The 22,975-nt window shown below is 49.6% G+C and overlaps 1 protein-coding gene across 1 annotated transcript in view; it reads left to right on the top strand.

Annotated features, from left to right (window-relative positions):
* Positions 1-22,975, top strand: part of LOC146813810 (exportin-5-like) — a 1,013,804-nt gene that overhangs the window by 621,220 nt on the left and 369,609 nt on the right. The window contains exon 20 of the mRNA XM_085610267.1: positions 10,157-10,254. Coding sequence (XP_085466393.1) covers positions 10,157-10,254 — 98 coding nt within the window. The remainder of the gene's footprint in view (positions 1-10,156; positions 10,255-22,975) is intronic.

The following is a 22,975-nucleotide window of genomic DNA, read 5'->3' as shown; positions in this document are numbered from 1 at the left end:
CTGCGCCACTGTGGAATCTTAATATTGTTCTCTCCAGACTTATGGGTCCACCCTTTGAGCCATTGCATAAATGTGAACTACAATTTCTCAACTTGGAATGTTGGAATGTTGCTTTCCTCATTGGTATCACATCACTGAGGAGAGTGGGTGAGCTTCAGGCATTAACCACAGAAAAAACATTTTTACAATTACACCAAAACAAAATGGTTCTTCGCACTAATCCTAAATTTCTACCTAAAGTTGTTTCTGCCGTCCACATCAACCAATCTGTTGAGTTACCTGTGTTCTTACCTGAACCAGATTCTGTGGCAGAACGTGCTCTACGCACCTTTGAATGTTAAAGAGCATTACTCTATTACATAGAGAGATAATACCTTTTCGTAAAACTAAACAACTCTGTCGCTTTTGCTCCACCACACAAAGGCAATCCCATTTCCAAATCAGGTATTGCACGATGGATAGTCAAATGCATTTAAACGTGCTATGCAAAAGCAAGGTGAAATTTACCAATTCCCCCTAGGGCACATTCCACTCGCAAACTAGGGGCTTCTAAGGCTTTCTTAGGAAACATTCCCATAGATGACATTTTTAAAGCTTGCAACATGGTCTACACCACACACATTTACAAAACACTATTGTGTAGATGCGTGAGCTAGACAAAAAGCTAATGTAGGCCAGGCAGTTCTACGTACACTATTTCAAACTACTGCAACAGCTACAGGTTAGCCACCGCTTTTGGAGATTACTGCTGTATAGTCTGTGCAAAGCATGTGATCTACAACTCACATGCCTCGAACAGAAAATGCTACTTACCCAGTATGCATCTGTTCTTGGCATGTAGAGTTGTATATTCACATGCGCCCATCCACCTCCCAGGGTACCTGTTCCAGTACTATCTTACTTAGATGCATACACATGGACATCTCTATTCTATTCTTACTAACTCTATTCTCATACTCTGTGGGAAAACAATCTAACAATGGAGTCGATGCCCATGCGCACTATCACCGAAAGGAGGAGCCAGTCACCTACCTCGTGACTGGAAAAGACTTTTTCAAACAAAAACCAAGTGCATACATCCGGACCCAACACTAGATGGCAGACTTGTGCAAAGCATGTGAATCTACAGCTCTACATGCCAAGAACAGATGCATACTGGGTAAGTAGCATTTTCCTTTTTTAAATATAAATTATTTTTACTTTAAAAAGTGGACACTGCAATATCTGATTCCTGCAATGTTTTCCTATGGAAGGAAGAACAAGTTCTGCAAAGAGGTATAGTATAGTGACTTACAAGTCCAATCTCCAGAAGTTCAGGTGAGTGGTGGGAAAGGTCCAAGGCAGCACCAACAGAACACTACCAGTGGTGCGAGGGCAGCCAGGTGCATGGTGTAAAACTGCATCAGGAGCCAAATACGTTTCTATGGGAGTCGGTCACTGCAAAAAGAGTCTGCAGACTCTGGCTGGAAGGTCAGTCGGGGTGACCCAACAGGGGATTCAAGGCTTGTGATGCTTGGGGAAGTAAGGACACCTGGGGTCTTCTTCTCCCTGGTTGGGGTGACTGATGCAGAGGTGTCTTTAGGTGTCGAATTTTCTTATAGGGAGCAGTCGCGGTCGAGGGGGCCTGCATGCTGAGGCTTCAGGCGATATCTGGGAGTCCATGAGAGGTGAAACCACGATAGACTCGAGCTCTGGAGGGCTTGGAGACCTTCTTGACGCCGGTGGCTCACTTCAATTCTGGTGCAGTGGCGGCTTCAGGTGCCGGGTTTTGGAGGTTCGGGAGCCTCAGAATCTGTACTTTTGTAGTTTCTGCAGGATGCAGGGAATAGTTCTGCTGTTCTCCGGGAGGTCTTGGTCTTTATAGAAGGCAGGCAGTCCTCCCAGACTTCTCACAGCTGCAGTACGAGTCAACTTTGGTGCAGTTTTCGACAAGGGATGTAGATTGGCCTGCAGGGTTAGTACCAGGTCAGCTGCTCTACTCTCGTCTTCTGCTTTTTCGGCTCTTCAGTGTCCTCTCTTCCTAGGTCGTCAGTGTTAAAAAACGAGGCAGCATCTGTAAGGCCTGCACAAATAACATGACTACATTTGTCCTTCACTGGGAACCAAACACCCAATTGTAGCGCCTGACTCTGAGAGGGTAGCGTTGCAGAGCAGTCTGAGGCTTACTCAAGGGAGGTGGTGTGGGCTAGTAATCGCCATTTGCAGGTGCGCAGAAATAACACTCAATAATTAATTGTCCAGTCTGTACTTTGCTTAATAAAAGTAAGAGTACATTTATTAAATTAAACACACACACTACTCAATACTATGCACCAATTTACAAATATACATAAGCTGTTGGAATTACTTTGTGACATTGCAGAACATCTCCACCCCTCCCGCAGGTGGGATGGGGTCTAGTACCACACCTCCCATGTATGCACATCATCTTGACCCCAACGCAGTTAGTTGAACATAACCTGGAGCGAGGGCCCTGCGCATTGGCACCATCCCAGTGGCGACCCACCCCATTATCTCAACAAGCATTTAAAATAGGTAACCCTGCCTTGGTGACACACAACCCTGACTAAGCAATTCCTACTGACCATGAAGTATACACCTCTACATCTTAAGGGCTAGCAGTCTGGGTGTTTCACCTAAGCGCAGCAGCAAGAATACATGTTTAAGCATCACTTTAGAATGACAGTACTCACCACATTTGTGGATCATTAGAATGCATTGCCCCTAAAGGCATCACAGATGAAATCACAGGATTACGCATATACAGCCAAACACCCTAGTAGGAATGTTTGTCAACATAACCCCACTTTGCTTATGACATCACCTTACACAGGTACTTCACATTACACATGTGACCTCCAGTCCCTCTAAAAGAAATAACATTAGTAAATGCACTACGGGTGCAGTTACGCCTCTTCACCTCCAGGGGATGCCCTTCTCCAGACATCCCCCAACTCAGACCTTCACTCCTTGATGCACTTCTCAATCCTCCTCCAGCTGTAGAACAAAGGTTCCAGCCCAAGAGGAGTTTAAAGGCTGGCTGAGCCCTTGAGGGGTTATTCTTTTCAAGTCCCCAAGAGACTTAGGGAGGGACTTTTACTTGTTGTGCTGGGGGAGACTGTGTTGCTCCTACAGCTTTCCCTGCACCCTGGCATGTGTGTAGTGGCGACCCCATCCTCCTGGAGCCACCACAAGCAGAGAAAACGCTGATTTTTGTTTGCAGGCTGTTCCTGGCCTGCAAGGCATTATGGGGCGCTTCTCCTCGATTCGCTGCATATCATAGCAGCGGCTCTAATCCCCCCCCCCCCCCTGCACCCCCCCTGGCTTCCGCCTTCTTGTTGGGGGCTAGGGTGGGCTCCTGGCACCCCGCTGGCTCAGCTTCACGGGGAGCGTGACGGCGCTCCCCGGCTTTTCCACCGGCCGCGAGGGGGGTTGTGCGACGGCACACCCCCCTCTTCTTCAGCCCCACGCTCCACTGGCATCTTCGCGGGGAGCGCGATGGCGCTTCCCGGCTTCGGCAGGGCCCGGAGTTGGGATCCCACGCCCCCCTCCCCATTCCCCCTTCGGCCTCTGGGTCTCTGAGAGGAGGGATTTAGCAGGGAGCGGTCTTCACTGGCTCCCTGCGCCAGCCTTTCGCCTGCTATCCTCCTGGGCCTCTCTTCTCCCTGCGCAGAGCCCCCTGCTTCTGCGCACTGGTCCTGGACTGTTCTCCTTGCGCGCTGTTCAGGATCCTGGGGGCGGTCAGGGGGTTCCTCCTTCCAAATGCCCATTGCGCCGGGCTTCAGCACCTTCTGCCTCAGCAGACCACACCCCAGAGAGAGCTTCTCTTCCTGTGCAAGCACTTTTTAAAAGTTGAGTAGGGGGCTGGCAGGAAGTCTCTGGTTGTCCTATCAAACAGCGACACATCATTTCACTGCCCCTGCTCCCTCCTTCCTGCCCAGTCTCTGGGTTTGTTCAAAATGGCGTCATCCAGGGTCTCTGGTCACATGGTCTCTGAAAAAGCCCCTTCCCCCCTCGCTGCCTTCCCTCCTTCGTGCAGCCTGGTGTCTGGCACCCAGTGATAGCTTCTGATGGATGAGCCTGTAGCCCCACCCATCTTCTCTTCGTGGAGAGAAGGCCTTAGCTTGTGGAAGAAAGGTTATCAATCTATCCTGCTAAGGTCAGTCCTCAGCCAGGTCCTGGTTATGGCCACATTTCTGGATGACCCAAAAGCAGTACAAATATGACTTTGGACTCTGCAGAATACTTCTTCTCACATCCGTTACAGTGGACTTTAGTGCGTGTCTGGAATCTGTAGGCCTTAGGAAAGTTAATCTAGCCCATGGGCTCCACATCCACATAAGAGAATAATGAAGTGAAAAAAATAGTAAAACACACTGACTTTCCCTGGCATGTTTCTTCCCAGTGTATAAAGCCTATTCCATGTCACCACCCAATTCTACATAAGTCCCGCCACACCATTCACTTCGTAGCTGCTCCTGGGCTACGCACGCTAGAAATCTCCCTTGCGCAGCCCCTACACGTGGGCACACGCATGTACACATGTGTCCGCATGTAACCAGCCCGGTGTCCCTTACTCCAGCTGCTGCGCAGTGGCCTGGTCAAGCCTGGGGGGGGGTTTCACAGTAAAATCCCCATGCAGTCTTTCATTATGAGTTCACTGTGGGTGTGTCCCAAATTATGAGGCTCCCCCACAGTAAAAGCTCAACAATTAGGTGCTCAAAAAGCGAAAAATCTGGGTGGCCCATAGTGTCAGAACCACCTTCTAACAGTCAGGATACGTCTCTCTGGTGCCAGGGCCTCCTCTAAATACTGAATTTAGTGGCATTAGGGGAGTGTGGAGCAGTAGCCAATTATGCCCCCTATATGACCACTTCATGTGGGAAGTTGACATAACCCTGTTCTGGAATTCCTAAAAAACGCCATCACAAAGATGGCTACTTCTGAAAAATCGTGTCCACCTCACAGTAGCCCACCATAGGGATGGTACTAGCCTGGAGATGGTACACCTACCTGACTAGCTAATTTTTCCACCTGTCCTGGTGCCAAGGGGGTCCTGGACAAATGGGTCAGCATCCTCTCCTGTGAGGGGGTGCCAGATTCATATTTCAAAGGTGGCAGCCCTCTGAGGCTTGCCGCCCAAGGAAGGCTAATCGCAGGGTCATCCGGTGGCAGGCTTTTGTTCTGGGTCTCCTAAGAGCAAAAGGCTTTCACCCTAGGAGGTCAGACCAGTGTCTCGGGTGGCAGGCTGGCAGAAACCAGTCAGGAAGGACACCAGAGGCTGGTAGGTTTTCAGGAGGCACCTCTGAGATGCCCTCTGGGTGCATGTATTGATAAATCCAACAATGGCATCAGTGGAGGTTTATCAATATGAGATCTTTGATACTAAACATCATGTAATGGGGGAACTCGTTTTCACCAGTGTCCAGCACATGCCTTGAGATGGCTTCCCCGGTCACTTGTATTGGCAGTAATAGGACTGACCAGCACAGGGGCATATCTGCTTACGCAGGTATGCCCTCACATATAATATTCAGCACCCTGCCTTAGGGCTGTCAGGCCGGCTGTAGGGTGACTTACAAATATTACATGCAGTGTTAGGGACATGGCACACAGGGATGTCTGACATGTCGTGTTTTCACTTTTGTCTGCGCCAAGACACGCAACCTGCAATGGCAGCCTTGTATGTGCTTGGTGAGAGATCCCTTAGGGTTGCTCAATTCGTGCTGCAGCGCTTAGGAGCCCGCGTAAGTACTCCCTAGGTACCCGGGTACCATTTACTAGGGACTTACAGGGGGTGGTAACGGTTTTGCCAATTGGGGGAACAATTGTGAAGTTTTGGGAAAGAGCTCTGGCAACCTGGTCAGCAGGAACCCAGTGCACTTTCAGTCGAAATCACATCATTTACCAGCCAAAACATGTGGGTGACAATGTCAAAAGGGGCAATTTCTTACAATCGTATAACTTGAATTTTGTCTAGTTTTTCAAAACATTACCCCATTTATACTTTAGGTGTAATGGATACTGAAGGATGCAGAGCTAAGGACATTCTAGATGTCTTTATCTCACTGCTAAGGTAACACATACACCGTAGTGTGGTGAAACATTTCCAGATTTGCTTAAGAAAAGAATAATTCAAGGCCTCTAGAATTGCTAAATGTTAGCAGTGCTTTCTGAGTTGCCCTACTTACGATACATCAACAGTTCTTTTAGGCCACCCCTTTCCTAACAAATGTTTGCTGGTCGTGTAGTGTAAAATAAAGAAACCTGGCTTTGTCACTCATTCACCAATTGAGCTACATTGGCTCCTTGTGAAGCAAAAAACAGTGTTCATGCATAGAATTTTTATGTAAACTTATACTGCTGCACTCAGACGGGCTCCCTCCCTCTACCCATTCCTTTCTCATCCGCACGGCCCCCGTGTGCCCAGATTCTGCTGCTGCTGCCTTCTTTGCCTCTCTTGCTGCCGCCTCTCCTTAAGGCCCCTGCTCTCCAGGCTTGCCCAGGCTTGCCCTCGCTCTCCCGCTCCATCTTCCCGCTCTTTCCACCCCCCTTCCGCTCCCCGCCGCTGCTCTCCTGCGGCCCCGCCCCCTTCTCTTGGCACCCGCTCCCCATTCGCCGCCCCGCTCCCGCCTCCCAGCTGCTCCTCCCTCCCACTTCGCCATATATGGCGGGGACCGCGCGTATGTGCACCGGCCACGCTCAGCGGGAGCGCCGATTGCACGCCGAAGGCGCGCCAAAGGCGAGCCCGTCTACGCCCGTCCAAGCCTGGACCGCGCCCAGCGCCAGAACCCCTGGACCCCGCCGGAGCCAGCCAACCCGACAGAGATACGACGCCGCCACCCTCCACGCACTCAACACCGGCCGACAGCCAGCCTGCTACCAAGCCAACCCGAAACGCACCCACGGAGCCTTCACCTGCCATGCCTGCAACTTCACCTGCACCCGATCCTGCACTGCACCCACCAACCCAGGCTCCAGCAACGACCACCTCAAGTGCATCTTGCTCAACACCCGCTCCATTCACAGGCACGCCGTCGAACTCTGGAACCTTCTCGACACAACATCACCAGACGTCGCCTTCCTCACAGAAACATGGATGAACGCCTCCTCAGCTCCCGACATCACCATAGCCATCCCGGATGGCTACAAGATCGCCCGGAAGGACCGCGTCAACCAAGCCGGAGGAGGCATCGCCATCGTCCACAGAAACACCATCCGAATCACGACCAACTCCGACGACACCCTCACCGCCGCCGAACACCTTCCCTTCCAGATACACACCGACCCCAAGACCACCCTCAGAGGCACCCTCGTCTACCGACCCCCGGGACCACGCACACAATTCAGCGAAGCCATCGCAGACTTCGTCAGCCCGCACGCCCTTACCTCCTCAGACTACATCCTCCTAGGAGACCTCAACTTCCACCTGGAGAACAACAATGACAGCAACACCGCCACCCTGCTGGACAACCTCGCCAACCTCGGACTCAAGCAACTGGTGAACACCCCCACCCACATCGCCGGCCACACGCTTGACCCCATCTTCTCCTCCAGCAAGCACATCTCCTTCAGCCACTCCACTGGACTGCACTGGACAGACCACAGCTGCGTCCACTTCAACTTCAGGAGAACCACGACCCACAACCACCCTCAACAGGTTCCCCGCAGAAGCTGGAGCAAGATCACCACCGACCAGCTCACCACCTCCCTCAGCCAGAACCCCCCCACCAACACAACTGACCACAACGAAGCAGCCCGCAACGTCACACAGTGGCTCACCAACTGCGTCGATGACCTCGCACCACTGAAGAACCCCCCCAGCAGACACGGCAGCAAGAAAGCCTCCTGGTTCACCAACGACCTCAAAAACTCCAAGAAAACCTGCCGTACCCTCGAGAAAGCCTGGCGCCACGACCAGACTACAGAAAACATGACAGCCCTCAAGAACGCCACCCGCAAACACCACCAACTGATCCGCACCACCAAAAGGACCACATTCAAAGAACGACTGGACAACAAATCCCACAAAAGCAAGGAACTCTTCAGCATCGTCAAAGAGCTCTCCAGCCCCAGCGCCTGCAACAACGACATCACACCCTCGCAGGACCTCTGCGACTCACTCGCCTCGTTCTTTCACCGCAAGATTGCCGACATACACAACAGTTTCGGCGCAGAGACCGCGCACCCTACCACCGATCCTGCGCCCCCCACCACCACCCTCCGCACCTGGATGACGGTCAGCACCGAAGATACCACCCACACGATGAACACCATCCACTCCGGCTCCCCAACCGACCCCTGCCCACACCACATCTTCAACAAAGCCGACTCCATCATCGCACCCCAACTCCGGAACATCATCAACAGCTCCTTCGCATCCGCCACCTTCCCAGAGAGCTGGAAACACGCCGAGCTCAGCGCCCTCCTGAAGAAACCCACCGCGGACCCCACGGACCTCAAGAACTTCCGCCCCATCTCGCTCCTCCCCTTTCCGGCCAAAGTCATCGAGAAGATCGTCAACAAACAACTCTCCGCCTTCCTCGAGACCAACGGATCCCTCGACCCCTCGCAGTCCGGCTTCCGAGCAAACCACAGCACCGAGACCGCCCTCATCGCAGCCACCGACGACATCAGGTCCCTGCTCGACAAGGGGGAAACAGCTGCCCTACTCCTCCTCTCGGCAGCCTTCGACACCGTATGCCACCGCACCCTGATACAGCGCCTCAGCAACATCGGAATCCAAGGAAAGGCCTTGGAATGGATCATCTCGTTCCTCGCCGGCAGAACCCCGTTCCGGTCCGTGGCCACCGAAGTCATCTGCGGCGTCCCGCAAGGATCCTCACTCAGCCCCACCCTCTTCAACGTCTACATGAGCCCCCTTGCAGCCATCGCACGCCAACACAACCTCAACATCATCTCCTACGCCGACGACACCCAGCTGATCCTCTCCCTCACCAACGACCCCGCCACAGCCAGAGCCAACCTCCAGGAACGAATGAAAGACATCGCGGAATGGATGAAGCTCAGCCGGCTGAAACTGAACTCAGATAAGACGGAAGTCCTCATCCTGGGAACATCCCCCTCTGCCTGGGACGACTCCTGGTGGCCCCCTGCCCTGGGCTCCGCTCCAAAGCCAACGGACCATGCTCGCAACCTGGGCTTCATCCTGGACTCCTCCCTCACGATGACCAAGCAAGTCTACGCCGTCTCTTCATCCTGCTTCAACACCCTGCGCATGCTCCGAAAGATCTTCCGGTAGATCTCCACCGACACCAGGAAGACAGTCACCCAGGCCCTCGTCACCAGCCGACTGGACTACGGAAACACCCTCTACGCTGGAACCACAGCCAAACTACAGAAAAGACTCCAGCGCATACAGAACGCCTCTGCACGACTTATCCTGGACACCCCCAGCTTCAGCCACATCTCTCCCCAGCTGAGAGACCTGCACTGGCTACCCATCAGCAAGAGGATCACGTTCAGACTCCTCACCCATGCACACAAGGCTGTCCACGACATGGGACCCACATACCTCAACAACCGCCTCACATTCTACACACCCACCCGCCACCTCCGCTCCGCCAGCCTTGCCCTCGCCACCGTCCCGCGCATCCGCAAGACCACCGCCGGAGGAAGATCCTTCTCCTACCTGGCGGCCAAGACATGGAACTTCCTCCCCACCCACCTACGACTGACCCAGAACCATCTCTCCTTCAGGAAACAGCTCAAGACCTGACTCTTCGAGCAGTAGCGGATCCCCCTCCCCCCAGCGCCTTGAGACCCTACGGGTGAGTAGCGCGCTTTACAAATTCATTGATTGATTGTCACTATAACAGATTTCTAAATCTGGTGTTGAGCTTTGCACTGGATGTTTATAGGGCCAACTTACGTTCGTGGCATGAAAAAACAAACGTTGGCCCTACAAACATAAATTATTGTCCATATTTGAATTCTTGGGCCCCTCAAATCGAAAAGTTCTTTACGAACAGCTCAGTCCTATCCCATTAGTTGATATTTTTAAATAAGTTGCCACCGTTTAAAGGGGTGTGTATTCCTCTAAACAGTCTTGTCATCTACATAGCTTTCTGTGAGAATTGTTATGATTGTTAGCCAGATGTTTGTACTCACATTTATCAACCTTTTTTCTTTTCAGTACTCAACAAAATATTCATTTGCCAGAATATTTTTCCAGGATGATGTTCCAATTTGCTAAGGCTCTTTATAGGCTTGACGTTTCTACACCTGTTGCAGGTAACTATTTGAGCTAATTATCAACAATCCACATTTGCAAACATGCTGCTTCCTATTTGTATTTGTCTTGTGAAGTAGTGGACAGTGCATTGTCCAGGTTAATTAAAAATGAGCATGGCTTAAATCGAGGTAGTGATGGTGAAAGCATGTGATGAGCAAATAGGATAAAGTACTTTTTCTGCCAAGGTCACAGAAAGTTAATCTTAAAAAAATAATTGATTAGTTTCAGTGTTTTTAATGAATTGGTGAATAGAAGGAATGCGGTGCTAGCCTACAGGCCATGCCTTGTGTCACTTTCAGACTCCTGATCTCACACTGCCACAGGAGAGAAAAAGGCCCGAACTCGGTGCGAGGCTCCTGTGGCTCAAAAATAATCCTTTGCCTATGGGCGGAATGCAGAGCAATGAGTGGCGATGCTGGGAATGCAGGCTGCACTGATAGCTCACTTCATTGCCACGAGCCCACATTGGACCATCTAGGCTTGAACCAAGGTGTCCAAACCACGTTTTAATGAAACATTATATACTTGTACAGTTTTGTGTTCTTTATTAAACTGTACAATTGTGTAATTTAAAGCTCCACATACAAATACCAAGTTACTCTGTCAGTCTCGTTATATAGCAAAATAACAATAGTCTAGAAATGCCCCTTGCAGCTGTGTTATGTTGAAGTGAAAGACAGTAGGACACACAAAGGATGCATGAATGATGAAGCATATCGACAAATAGTGTTTACTGCTTGATCAAACAGGAGCACTATTTGTAAACTGCTACTACACAGGAGGGTAGGATTCTCAAAGCTAGACATGCAGTGGAGGTTTGGCATACTGTGCATTGTGGAAGGTTTGAAGGAATGTACAATACCACAAGAACAATGGGCTGTTGTCAGGGTACTTGAGCGATTTCTCCTGTGCTTTTTTTAACGGGTTTCTTTCATAGATCTTCAATCCCACACCTGGCTTGTCAAATTGAGCTGTTTATCAGATTTAATAATATCCTTATTTTACCTAATTTATGTGTAGTGCACAATTCTGCAGGGATTGTAGTGCGTAGCAATCCCATGCAAGGACTGTGCAGTAACATCAGAATCAGAAAAACTTTATTCGATTGAGAACAATCAATCATAAAAGTGTACATAAAAAAGGAATATTACATTGTAACATAAAACTTAGATAAAAAATACATGATGCCCAGAAATTTACAGAGAAAAACATTAAAATATCATCCTTTTCCTGATGAAAATCACTTTTTTCAAATACAGATTAAGCGTTGCAACACAAAGATGATTATCCAGGCGTTGAATCTCATAAAATGCACGGCGACATTGGCGATGGCCAATCATCCTTAAAAGCGGCAATAATACAATTCGCCTATCATAATTATAAAATTTGCAGAATAGTACGACGTGCATAGTACTTTGGGGAGAGATTTCATCACAAGGGCAGGGAGACAAATCATGGGACCAATCATTGATTGTGGGAAAACTAACCAATATGTGGTAAACACCGAATCTAAAATGACACAGTAAAAATCTATCATAATTACCTGGAACATAAATCAGATAGGGTTGAATTTTAAAAGAAGTTAAAATTAATTCATTTTGAAGAACAGTGGGTTTTAAGACCTCCACAGTGCATCTTATTGATTCTAGAAATGACAAACCCTCTTTTTTTTTAAGGTCCTTCCATGTGATTGCTGAGATAGTAAGTGGATTTACAAAATAATCCAATTTGCCTATATCGGATAGGAATTTTCGAACATAGCGCAGCCATGGTATCCTCATATGGCCATCTGATTTTAAAACATCTAAGAGAATGTCTCGATTGAGCTTAGGTTCTTCTTTTGACCATATCCTGTGCCACAGTAAAATAGGTTCCATCTTAATGAGATCTGATATAAAAGAGAGTCCCAGTTCTGTATGACAGTTATAATTAGAGGAACTCTTAGGGACCGCAAGGATGAACCTCAGGAAAGTATTCTCAACTACCTGGAGCGGGATAGGATCCACAAAACCCCATATCCCACTACCATACATAGCACCGGATACACATTTTGCTTTATAGATTTTAATTAACTCTGCAGGGGGTCGGGTACCTAATTTCCCTGCAAAGGACCTAAGGGCAGCAGTCGAGCGAATCATCGCTTGTTTTTTTGCAGCCAATGCCTCGCCCCAAGAGTCCTTTTGAGTAAATAAAATACCAAGATAAGGAAATTGTTGCGTGAAAACCAACCGTTGACCTTCAATGAATATAGGCTTCTTTGATTTTACATTTCTACCACAATGCATGATAAATGTTTTGGCAATATTTACTTTTAGGCCCAGTTCTGTCATAAAGAGGGCAAAACTAGCAACCACACGCTGTAGTCCCAATTGAGTACGGGACATCAGTACAGCGTCGTCCGCATACATTAATAGGGGAATCGGACGGCCAGCGATGCGCGGGGGATCAAAATTGTTATTGCACAAAGCTTTCTCCAAGCCATTTATATATAAATTAAAAAGGAAGGGGGCCAGGACGCATCCTTGCCTTACCCCGCTCCTAATTGGTATTTTACCTGTGCATTCCCCATTTTGACCATAGCGTACGGACGCTATAGCTTCACTGTAAAAACATTTAAGAAAATAAATAATATTGTCTTCAACCCCAACTTGTTCCAGTAATATCCACAGTTTGGAATGAATCACACAATCAAAGCGGCTGAAAGATCAACAAAAGCCACAAACAAATTCTCTCTCCTTGCCCTGGTGTATTTCCCGGTCAGCATCAGGAAATTTAAACCCTGTTCCACTGTTCCTAAACCGGTACAAAAACCATATTGTAGGTCAGATAAAATTGAATTGTCCTCAGCCCATAGGAGTAGACGGTCCAGGATAATTCGTCAGCTACTTTTGTGAATGAATCTAAAAGGGAAATCGGTCGGTAACAGGCCGGGTCATGTCGGTCCCCTTTTTTAAAAATAGGGACGATTATGGATTCCACCCAAGTGGGCAAGAATTTTGACGCACAACAGGCGTTTAGCACCTGGACCAGAAGGGGAGCCCACAAAGGCATATCTGCCTTAAATATATCTATGGGTACACCATCAGGACCAGGGGCCTTCCCACCCTTACTTGCATAAATCGCTTTTTCAACCTCAGGCAGAGTGAACTGCATATCCCTCAAAGATGGATAATCAGAGGGATTGCAAGAGGCAGAAAACATTTTATCCCCTCATACACCCTTGAGAAGTGATCAATCCACTCGTCCTCAGAGATTGCTATTTCAAGGGTGGGGCAGGACTCTTCAATAAATAAGGGGTTCCTGATAATTTTCCAAAAGCCAGCACTATCGTTACATACCGATGCCTGGTGCAATGCATCCCAGGATTCCTTCCTTATCTCCTCTTTCCTGTCTTTGATAGCAAGTTTGTACTGTGTCCTAAGTTTACGTACATCTTCTGAACACCTAGGTTGTTTATGTAGTGCCTTCCTTAAAAGGGAGTACGCCTTAGTGCATCTAGAATTAAACCAACCATCCTTCTGAACTTTATTATGTCTGCATTGTCCCGTTAATGAGGATCTAATCTCTTTACATATAGACCGAAAGGATGCTAATATGTTTTCTGGGGTAGCATCCACAGTTAGGCACGTTGAAAAATCGATGGCACAGTTGGTAAATACCCTTTTAAGCGTATTAGTTTGATCCACCTTGTCCCATTTAAGCGTAAAGCCAGTGATAGAGCCAATGGCAAGATTTTCCCATATTATATCTTTGTCCGAACCTTTTTTTGGGGCAGACCTCTTTGGAATAAAAATGGAAAAACAAAGTGGAAAATGATCACTTAATGCAATATCGGATACGTTAAAAGTAACAATGCCGCAAGCATGCCTATTTGTAATGAATGCAAAGTCAATCGTAGAGGTGCAACCTCGTCCATTATAAGTTGGGGGAAGATGAAATGGTAATGGGCAAACCTCATTTATAAAGCTCAAATCAAATTGACCAATAAGTTCATTCAATTGTTCTCCCAGAGTAGAATGGTTAAAATGAGACAAAATCAAGCCATCATCTCTATCAATGCTACATCTATTATCTGCCATCATATTACATAAAGTGCAATTAAAGTCTCCCACAAGGATTATAAGCATATTAAATCCAAAGATTTTTTCCTGTGAGAGAATTACTTTAGCCATCTTCTTACAGACGTTAGAGACTTCCCCAGGAATAATATTATTGTAAAAGTTGATTAAGACAATCGGGGTGGAAGAATCCAAGATCATGGTAAAGGCCTGGAAGTGGGGATCTTTAGCTGACTCCGTTGTCTTCATTTGATACAATTTATTTGAGATACAAGTCGTCAAACCCCCCTTGGCTCTACCATGAGGGGTATCCACCGCTGGAGTATGAAACGTTTTGAACACACTTAAATGTACCGGGGCCTTGCTCCAAGTTTCTTGCAGACAAATAATATCTTGTGATTTAATAAAGTCTTGCCAAAGAGGATTACCGATTTTGGATCTAATACCAGCAATGTTCCAAGAACAAATGGTACAGGGTAGAGATCCAAGGGGGGGACAGACAAACGGAGCCGGGATGGAATCTTCCAAAGGGGATATAAATCCACTCTCATTCCTTTCCACTAATCCCACTTCCAGTGCAACCGGGCATTCTACATTCCCATCAAAATCTGGTAAGCAACGGGCTACCTCCGAGTCAGCCAATTTATTATCCTTAGGATCACACCTAGGGTCTATGATAGTAGTAAAGGTGTTTTGGGAAGGATAAGTTTGCTGTCAATCGTTATTATCTAAGCCACTTAAAATGTCAAAATGATTAGATGTTGATATATATCTTTCTCCTTCAGAATACCCCTGATTGTAAAGTTGGGGGGCACGACCCCACCACCTTTCTTGACATACTAGGGGATAAAAGAAATCAAGGGGAAAAATATTGACATAATTAGCGGCCAGGTGGCCGGTATAACATTTTTCTATAATGTGGTTAACCAACAAAGGGGACCGGAAAGATACAATCACACAGTCCCCTCTCAACGATTTTGTTGACGAACCAAGCCAATGAACTCTTCTGACCATCTTAAAATTTGAAAAAAGAGCAGTATTTGACCTAAATTTAATAGACAGATAATGGAGGGCTTTATTCCTCAATGTTGACCAATGTTCGAGAGTATCTGGGGCAAGAGGCGGGACATTTGCTAGCACCACAGTATAGGGTCGAGCCTCAGGAGGTAAATTCAACGTAGGTAAAGTAGGTGTGGTAGTTTTTTCCCTAATATCTGCAACAGGTCGTACAGTGGAAGAAACTATATTAGGAGCTGGATTAGAGGGTCCTGCAATGATAATTCCATCTGAACTAATAACGTTGGTACCAATAGACTCCTTCTGCTGACAACCACCGGGCATCTCTAATGTTTTCATAAGTTTGCTATGTGCATCACACGAAGATATTTGGGGTGCAACAGGCTGTGAGGTAGAGGGTACATTTACCTTTGAAACTTTTGAAATCCCCACGACGTGAGTTTCCATATTGTTGACCCTAGCTTCGATATGTACTAACTTTGTCAAAATGGGTGCAATCAAAATAGACAACATGTCCTCCATTCTTTTCCAAAAAGTCTCTCCTGTAGATAAGTCACTCATACAGTTATTAGAATGGGCAACTGAGGATTTGTTCTTTCCATTTTGTCCTTGTTCCACATTGGTTTTACTGACGGTTTTACAGGGTTTATTAGTTCACTTTTGTTTTGCATTTAATGACTGCGGCACTTCCTTGTTGCAATGTTTTAGCTTACTCCTCGCCTTCTGGCCCCTAGTTGTCATCTGCGGTATATCAATAGAAATACTTTGCACAGAGCCAGTAGTAGAGGTTGGGCTTATGAGTGATTCAGGACCCACCTGTGCTAAAGGGCCTTCCTGCATAGATGAAATCTCAGGCATTTCATTTGTAGAAAAGATAGCCTGGAGACAAGGAGAGCCTAGAATGAATAGACCGCAAGTCATCGGCTGACTGCAGCTGAGGGGTTGCTAAATCACCTGATTCTTGTCGTGCTCTTGGTAGTGGGAGCCCGATAAATGATGGAACTATTAAAGAGTCCTGTGACATGGTAGTATAGATCGATGCATTAATTACAGGTAGAGGGGGGGGCAGGCCGGCAGGAAGCGAAAGACGCCTTTCGGTGCTCTCAATGGCCGATGCAACCACCCCAATTGTTTTTTGGAGCATACGATCAATAGCAGTCAAGGTTGGCAGCGATGTATTAGCTTGCCTCGTGTCAATATGGGCATGAGAGACCTTGTGCTTCCCCATAACTACAAACAAACACGATGCTACAATATCGAACTTAGTTAACTCCTTGTATGATAAACAAAGATGAATCCGCACCTACACAGGTAGTATTTCCAATGAGCACATAACAATAAATGGGCAACGTAATAAATAATTGGGAATAACTTGCATCAAGAGATGTGGCCCGGCCCGGCCTCCTCCGGCCCCGGACGGCCACAGACGGTCCCGCCCTTGTCCCGGGCTTCGCCCGGCGCGTCCCGCGAAGCGGGCCTCCGCGATGTTTGTAGGCGCCACCTGGCGCTTGCAGAGCGTCAGCTCAACGCGCCGCCGCTGGGGCTGCCGGGAGTTTGAGTCCCGGGGCGGCGACGCGACGTGGTAGATTGGACCCGCTGCTGTGGAGAGAATTTAGCCCCCTTTAGACTCCTGGCGGTGGCGGCAGTATCAGTGACGGCGTGGACCAAACGCGGACCAGGCAAGGTGAGTCTGATGCTTTCCCGCAGCTCCGCCGGCCTCCGCGATGTTTGTAGGCGCCACCTGGCGCTTGCAGAGCGTCAGCTCAACGCGCCGCCGCTGGGGCTGCCGGGAGTTTGAGTCCCGGGGCGGCGACGCGACGCGGTAGATCGGACCCGCTGCTGTGGAGAGAATTTAGCCCCCTTTAGACTCCTGGCGGTGGCGGCAGTATCAGTGACGGCGTGGACCAAACGCGGACCAGGCAAGGTGAGTCTGCTGCTTGTAACATGAAAGCAGTATTTGACGATGCCGAGAAGCAAGCATGCATATTCCCCTAATGATCATAGCATTGTTAAATTTCATCTCTATGAACCTCTGCATCAGGCTTTGCAACCCATCTAGTTTCCATGTGGTGCTACCGGTAGGAGTGGCTCATGTTACTGCCACTAACTTGTGTGGGCGTGAGGGTTAGGCCGAGGGTGTAATCTTAACCGCTGATGTCTTGAGTGTCGCCCAGTGCTATGTTTGCCATTGTCTAGTTATAGCTCCCTTTCACGACTGAAGCAAACTCGATGTACCAGAGACAGACTCAACAATGTAGCATACATTTAGGTTTGCCAGTGAATATGCATAAATACAGGCTGCATCTAGACTTAAGTCAGCTTGCACACTCTGATATCCATTTCAGTTCATTTCTCAGACAAATGCCTTGTGTCCGGAAAAGCTAGTGTGGGCTTGGCACTCTAGGAAGCAGTATATGTCCTGTGCTTATTTCGTTTAGCCAAGCAACATATACATCTTTAGTCCATAAACTTGTGTGTGTGTGTGTGTGTGTGTGTGTGTGTGTGTGTGTGTGTGTTACAATAAAACCAAATATGCAATCAGTTGTCAACATTCGACTATACTGTAAACATGTATTGAACAACTACTGAATATAGTCTAAAAATGTATCAAGCAGTATGTATGGTGTTCTCAATGAAATAATCATTGGTCTCCGTGCATTACTTAAGGTAGAAACAGATATTAGCTAGACACTAAGTACTCCAATACATACCCCTGTGTGGTATGTGTATATAAAATCAGCTAATTCTGTGTAGAATACAATTAAAACTTACAAGTAAGATTAATACATTTCAAGGTACCTATTTCAGGCAGAGGAGCGTATTATTCATTGTAGCATCATATCTACACTCACACCAAATGCTTATGTATCGATTGCTAAATGGATGATATTTGTATAGCACAAATGTCACCAAAAGGCAGCTATACAGCTGTGCAAAGGACGGGTAAAGCTGTATTGAATGAGTGGTTGAAGAGGAAGCGGTGATCTGAGAGTAGTAGAGGTGGACTGTTGCTGCCTTCTTATGAAGTGCTCTTTAAAGACATTTGTTTTCAGTTTTTTCCTAAAGTGGAGCTGGGTCAGAGGGATCCTGATGGATACAGGAAACACATTTCAGGTCTTTGGGTCAGCTGGAGAAAGCCTGTTTCCTTGTTTTTTTTCGTGGTCTTTGTTTCTTCGTTTGCAGTCTTATGTCGTCCTGTCTGCTGGTGCAGTTTGAAAAGAAGTATGTTAGCGCTTGCAATTTTATGATGTGCAAATCGATAAAGAATTGTTCGTTTTAAAACACTGTTGAAACTAAGTGACAGAACACAGTGAGCATTTGGATTTATTTTTTCTAAAATACAGCTCAACGCTGCTTTTGATTGGTAAGAATGTGCAGCTAATCGTTCCATGAACCAAACTAAATGTAGACCATAGTTTGTGTTTGTAAGACCTGGGGTCACCGGGCCCTAAAGGCGTAGCGTGACTCGAGCGGTTGGGCACCCGAAGGCTTACGTGTGAAGCAACCATACAGCACACACATCCCCTGAAGCAGAAAGCGCACACAATAAATGACACCACACAGTATGTTCCCTTAAAAATCAATCCGGTTTATCTAGTTCAAATGCAATTCATTAGATTCTCACTGGCAGTAACAGTATACATTCCAAAGCAGCTCAGTTTAAAAGCAATTCATTAAACTTTAACTTGGCCACACCTGGCTACCATAAAACATCAGGTTCTAGGGAGATAGTGCGGTGCACAACAATTAATAGCGCTTAAAAATCAGGTTGCATAAACATGGCACATAGCGCTGCACAGGGCAATTCAATTGCACTGGGAACCAGGCCCTAAAAATATCGCGCCGCACACAGCAGGTCAACAGCGCTTGGAATCAGGCTGTCTGCAAATGGCACTGTAATTAGCAGTTTGCTAGCGCTTAAAAGCAAATTATTAGCCCCTTTAGCTCAGGCTCTAGGAACGTAGCAAGTTCACAGCGCTTCAAATATGTCATTTGGCCCAGCGCTGCACAGATCCCATGAATAGCGCTAGATAGGCCAGTTCCACAATGGGGCCCACAGTATGTTCAGGGAGCCCTTCCGAGGGTGCGAGGTGCTGGCAACCCAGATCCCGGGTCCGGGGGAGGGCCGGGGCTCACTGGGCCTCGTGAGGAATCTCCCCAGGGGAGGGGCGAACTGTGGGCCTCCTTACGGCCTTCCGCCCGCCTCCCCCAGGGGTTACCTTGTGCTTCGGCCTTCACTCGGCCCTGGCGACGGGTTCTCAGGCGGGATCCCTCCTCCTCGGTGCTTCGCTCTGCAGCGCGCTCCCCGGCGGGGACCTCGCAGGAATCCCAGGCCGCCCGGCGATGTCCGGGCCGAGGGCCTTGCTCGCGGGCTTCTCCCGCCAAGTGGAGTGGTGCGGGGAGCGGGGGACAAGGCGCGGGGCTCCCGGTCGGGTTAGACGTGACCGGGGAGCTCCGCTGGCGTCACGAGGGAATTCCTGCCTTGCTTCCGGGGTCGCGCCCGCAGCCGCCAATGGCAGTGCGGTCTGCGGGGGCGCGGCCCAATCGGCCAATGGGGTTACGGCGGGGGCGGCGTTGAGCAGTCCGCCCCCGTCAGGTGATGCGAGTGCGGGGCTTCAGGCCTACGCGGCCTTCGCGGTTTCTCGGCTGCCCTCTCCACAATCCGATCACGATACCTTGGCTGCGACGGCAGCGGCGGGGCCCCGGGCTTCTCCGCGGGCCCCGGTGACGACAGGGGGGCAGTTTCCCGGCCCCGGGCCGCAGCGGTGAGTGCGCCTTGAATCCCCACACCGGGGGGGGGGGGGGCAGAAATTAAGGGGTGACTTCGGCGACCAGCGCCTGATACAGGACGGACTAGGGGGATCCCAGGCAAGGTCGGGGAGCGCAGGGGTCACAGCGCTAGTACCTGGTTGATCCCCCAGCAGTCCAGCAGGGAGTTTTTAGTAATAAGTTTCAGTAGTCAGTTTCCGCCCTCAGCTTCAGCCTTAAATTCCGGCGGTCAGCTCCAGCAGAGTTTCAGAAGTAGGTTTTTGCAGTCTTGGTGGCGCAGTTGGTTCTCGCTCCCTTAAAAGTTCTGTTCCTTGGGGGGTGAGTTGGTGACTAGTTCCCTCCTAGTCAGGCTTGGCAGGTCATTCCGGGGTCTCCCTATCGCTGGGCCAGATCAGTGGGTAGTACAGGATCCCTCACTCACTTAAAGGGCAGTGCCTAAACCCTGTCACCTTCAGAGGCATAAGTCCCTGTCTAGGCCCTACCGCCTAAAACTCCTGCGTGGGTTCCCCAGGTCTGCTTTACCCCAACTAACTAGAAAAAGTTCCCTCCCTCTGTTAAGTAGCCCTAGGTCAGGTGACCACCTCCTAAGGCGGCAAAAGTAAAACCCCACCCTTCTTCTAGAAGGTTCCAGCACATTCCAGGAGCTTCCCCACTCTAGGTATAGGACAAAAAAGGCGGGCTGGTGTCGCAACATTGTTGTGGGGTCCCAGCCAGCTCCTGGCAGCTAGGGTGCTACTAGAAAGGCCACTCCGCAGTAGCAGGGGCCTATGGCAGCCATCTTAGGGGAAGGGAGCACCTGCACCTTAACACTGATTGGCAATGAAAAGGCGCCCGGAGACCTAAGTCCAACACAAAAATGAGGGTGGAAAAAATGAGGCACGATGAAAAATACAGGGGGAGACCACCCTAGGGCTGACAGGTCTAACACGCGTCCCCCCCAGCCGAAAGAGGGGAGAGCTACCCAACCTCTAGGGAGTTCTCATCACTAAGGCGGAAAAACCGGGAGAGACCGTCAGCATTGGCGTGGTCAACTCCGGGCCGATGTTCCACCCGAAAGTCCATCCCCTGTAGGGAAATGGACCACCTCAGCAACTTGGGGTTTTCGCCTCTCATCTGCATGAGCCAGCGAAGGGGGCGGTGGTCCGTCTGAATCAGGAAGTGAGATCCAAAGAGGTATGGCCTCAACTTCTTCAGAGCCCAGACCACCGCGAAGGCTTCCCGCTCGATGGTGCTCCATCGCTGTTCCCGAGGGAGGAGTCTTCTGGAGATGAAGGCCACAGGTTGATCTTGGCCTTCTGTGTTGAGCTGCGAGAGCACCGCACCTATGCCGTGCTCTGAGGCGTCCGTCTGTACAATGAACTCTTTACTGAAATCTGGGGTTGCGAGTACTGGAGCGGTACACATCGCTTGTTTCAGCGTTTCAAATGCCTCCTGGCAAGCAGCGGTCCATATGACCTTGCGAGGTTGTTTCTTGGACGTCAATTCTGTCAAGGGGGCTACGATGGTTCCATATCCCTTGACAAACCGGCGGTAATACCCAGTGAGGCCGAGGAAAGCTCGGACCGCAGTTTGGGTCTTGGGGGGCTCCCAGGCCATGATGGTCTCTATTTTGGCCTGGAGGGGTTGCACCTTACCTCCGCCCACCAGGTGTCCCAGGTACACGACAGATCCCTGTCCAATCTGGCACTTGCTGGCTTTAATGGTTAAGCCAGCGCGTTGCAGCGCCTGCAATACCTCCTGGAGGTGTTGCAGATGGTCCTCCCAGGTGCTACTGAAGACAGCTATGTCATCCAGGTATGTCGCTGAGAAGGACTCCAGGCCAGATAGTACCTGATTCACTAACCGCTGGAATGTGGCCGGAGCATTTTTGAGCCCAAAGGGCATCACTCGGAACTGGTAGTGGCCCTCGGGGGTGGAGAATGCTGTTTTCTCCCTTGCTCCATCGGCCATGGCAATCTGCCAATATCCGGATGTCAGATCAATGGTGCTGAGGTACCGGGCTGCTCCCAGCCGGTCCACCAGCTCGTCTGCTCGTGGGATGGGGTGAGCATCTGTCTTCGTGACAGAGTTCAACCCCCGGTAGTCCACACAGAACCGAAGTTCTGGCGTCGTACCCGGTGGGGCCGCTTTCGGCACCAACACCACTGGACTAGCCCACGGGCTGCTGGAAGGTTCTATCACCCCCAGCTCCAGCATCTTTGCCACCTCACGCTGGATGCTATCCTTCACTCGGTCAGAGAGCCGGTAAGACTTGTTCTTTACCGGGGGGCTGTCCCCTGTGTCCACATCATGGGTACACAGATGAGTGATTCCAGGCGTGAGGGAGAACAACGAGGCGAACTGTCCCAGGACATGGCGACAGTCCCTCTGTTGCTCTGGGGTCAAGGATGGGGAGAGGACTACACCTTCTACCGAACCATCCTTCTCTTGGACCGCAAGAAGGTCAGGAAGAGCTTCACTCTCTTCCTCCTCGCTCCCATCCGTCACCATGAGGAGAGCAAGCTCCGATCGCTCATGGTGCGGCTTCAGGCGGTTGACGTGGAGCACCCGATGGGGCTGACGGGGGGGTCTTCAGGTCAACTACGTAGGTGGTCTGGCCTCGTCGCTCCACAATTTCGTATGGACCAGTCCACCGGTCCTGGAGGGCACAAAGCTCCCCAGGTTCCATGACCCACACCTTCTGTCCAGCGTCCAACTCTACCGTCCGAACGTTGCGGTCATACCACTCCTTCATGACGGCCTGGCTAGCCTCTAGATTCTCTGAGGCCGCCTTCCACAGCTTGGCCATCTGGCTGCGGAATGCCAGCATGTAGCTGACAATATCCCGGGGAAGCTTCTGCGAAGTCTTCTCCCACCCCTCCTTCACTAGGCTGAG

The sequence above is a fragment of the Triturus cristatus genome, chromosome 6, assembly GCF_964204655.1.
Source record: "Triturus cristatus chromosome 6, aTriCri1.1, whole genome shotgun sequence".
NCBI lineage: Eukaryota > Metazoa > Chordata > Amphibia > Caudata > Salamandridae > Triturus > Triturus cristatus.
Note: the sequence above shows the minus strand (reverse complement) of the source record. Positions and strands in the feature narration are given on the sequence as shown.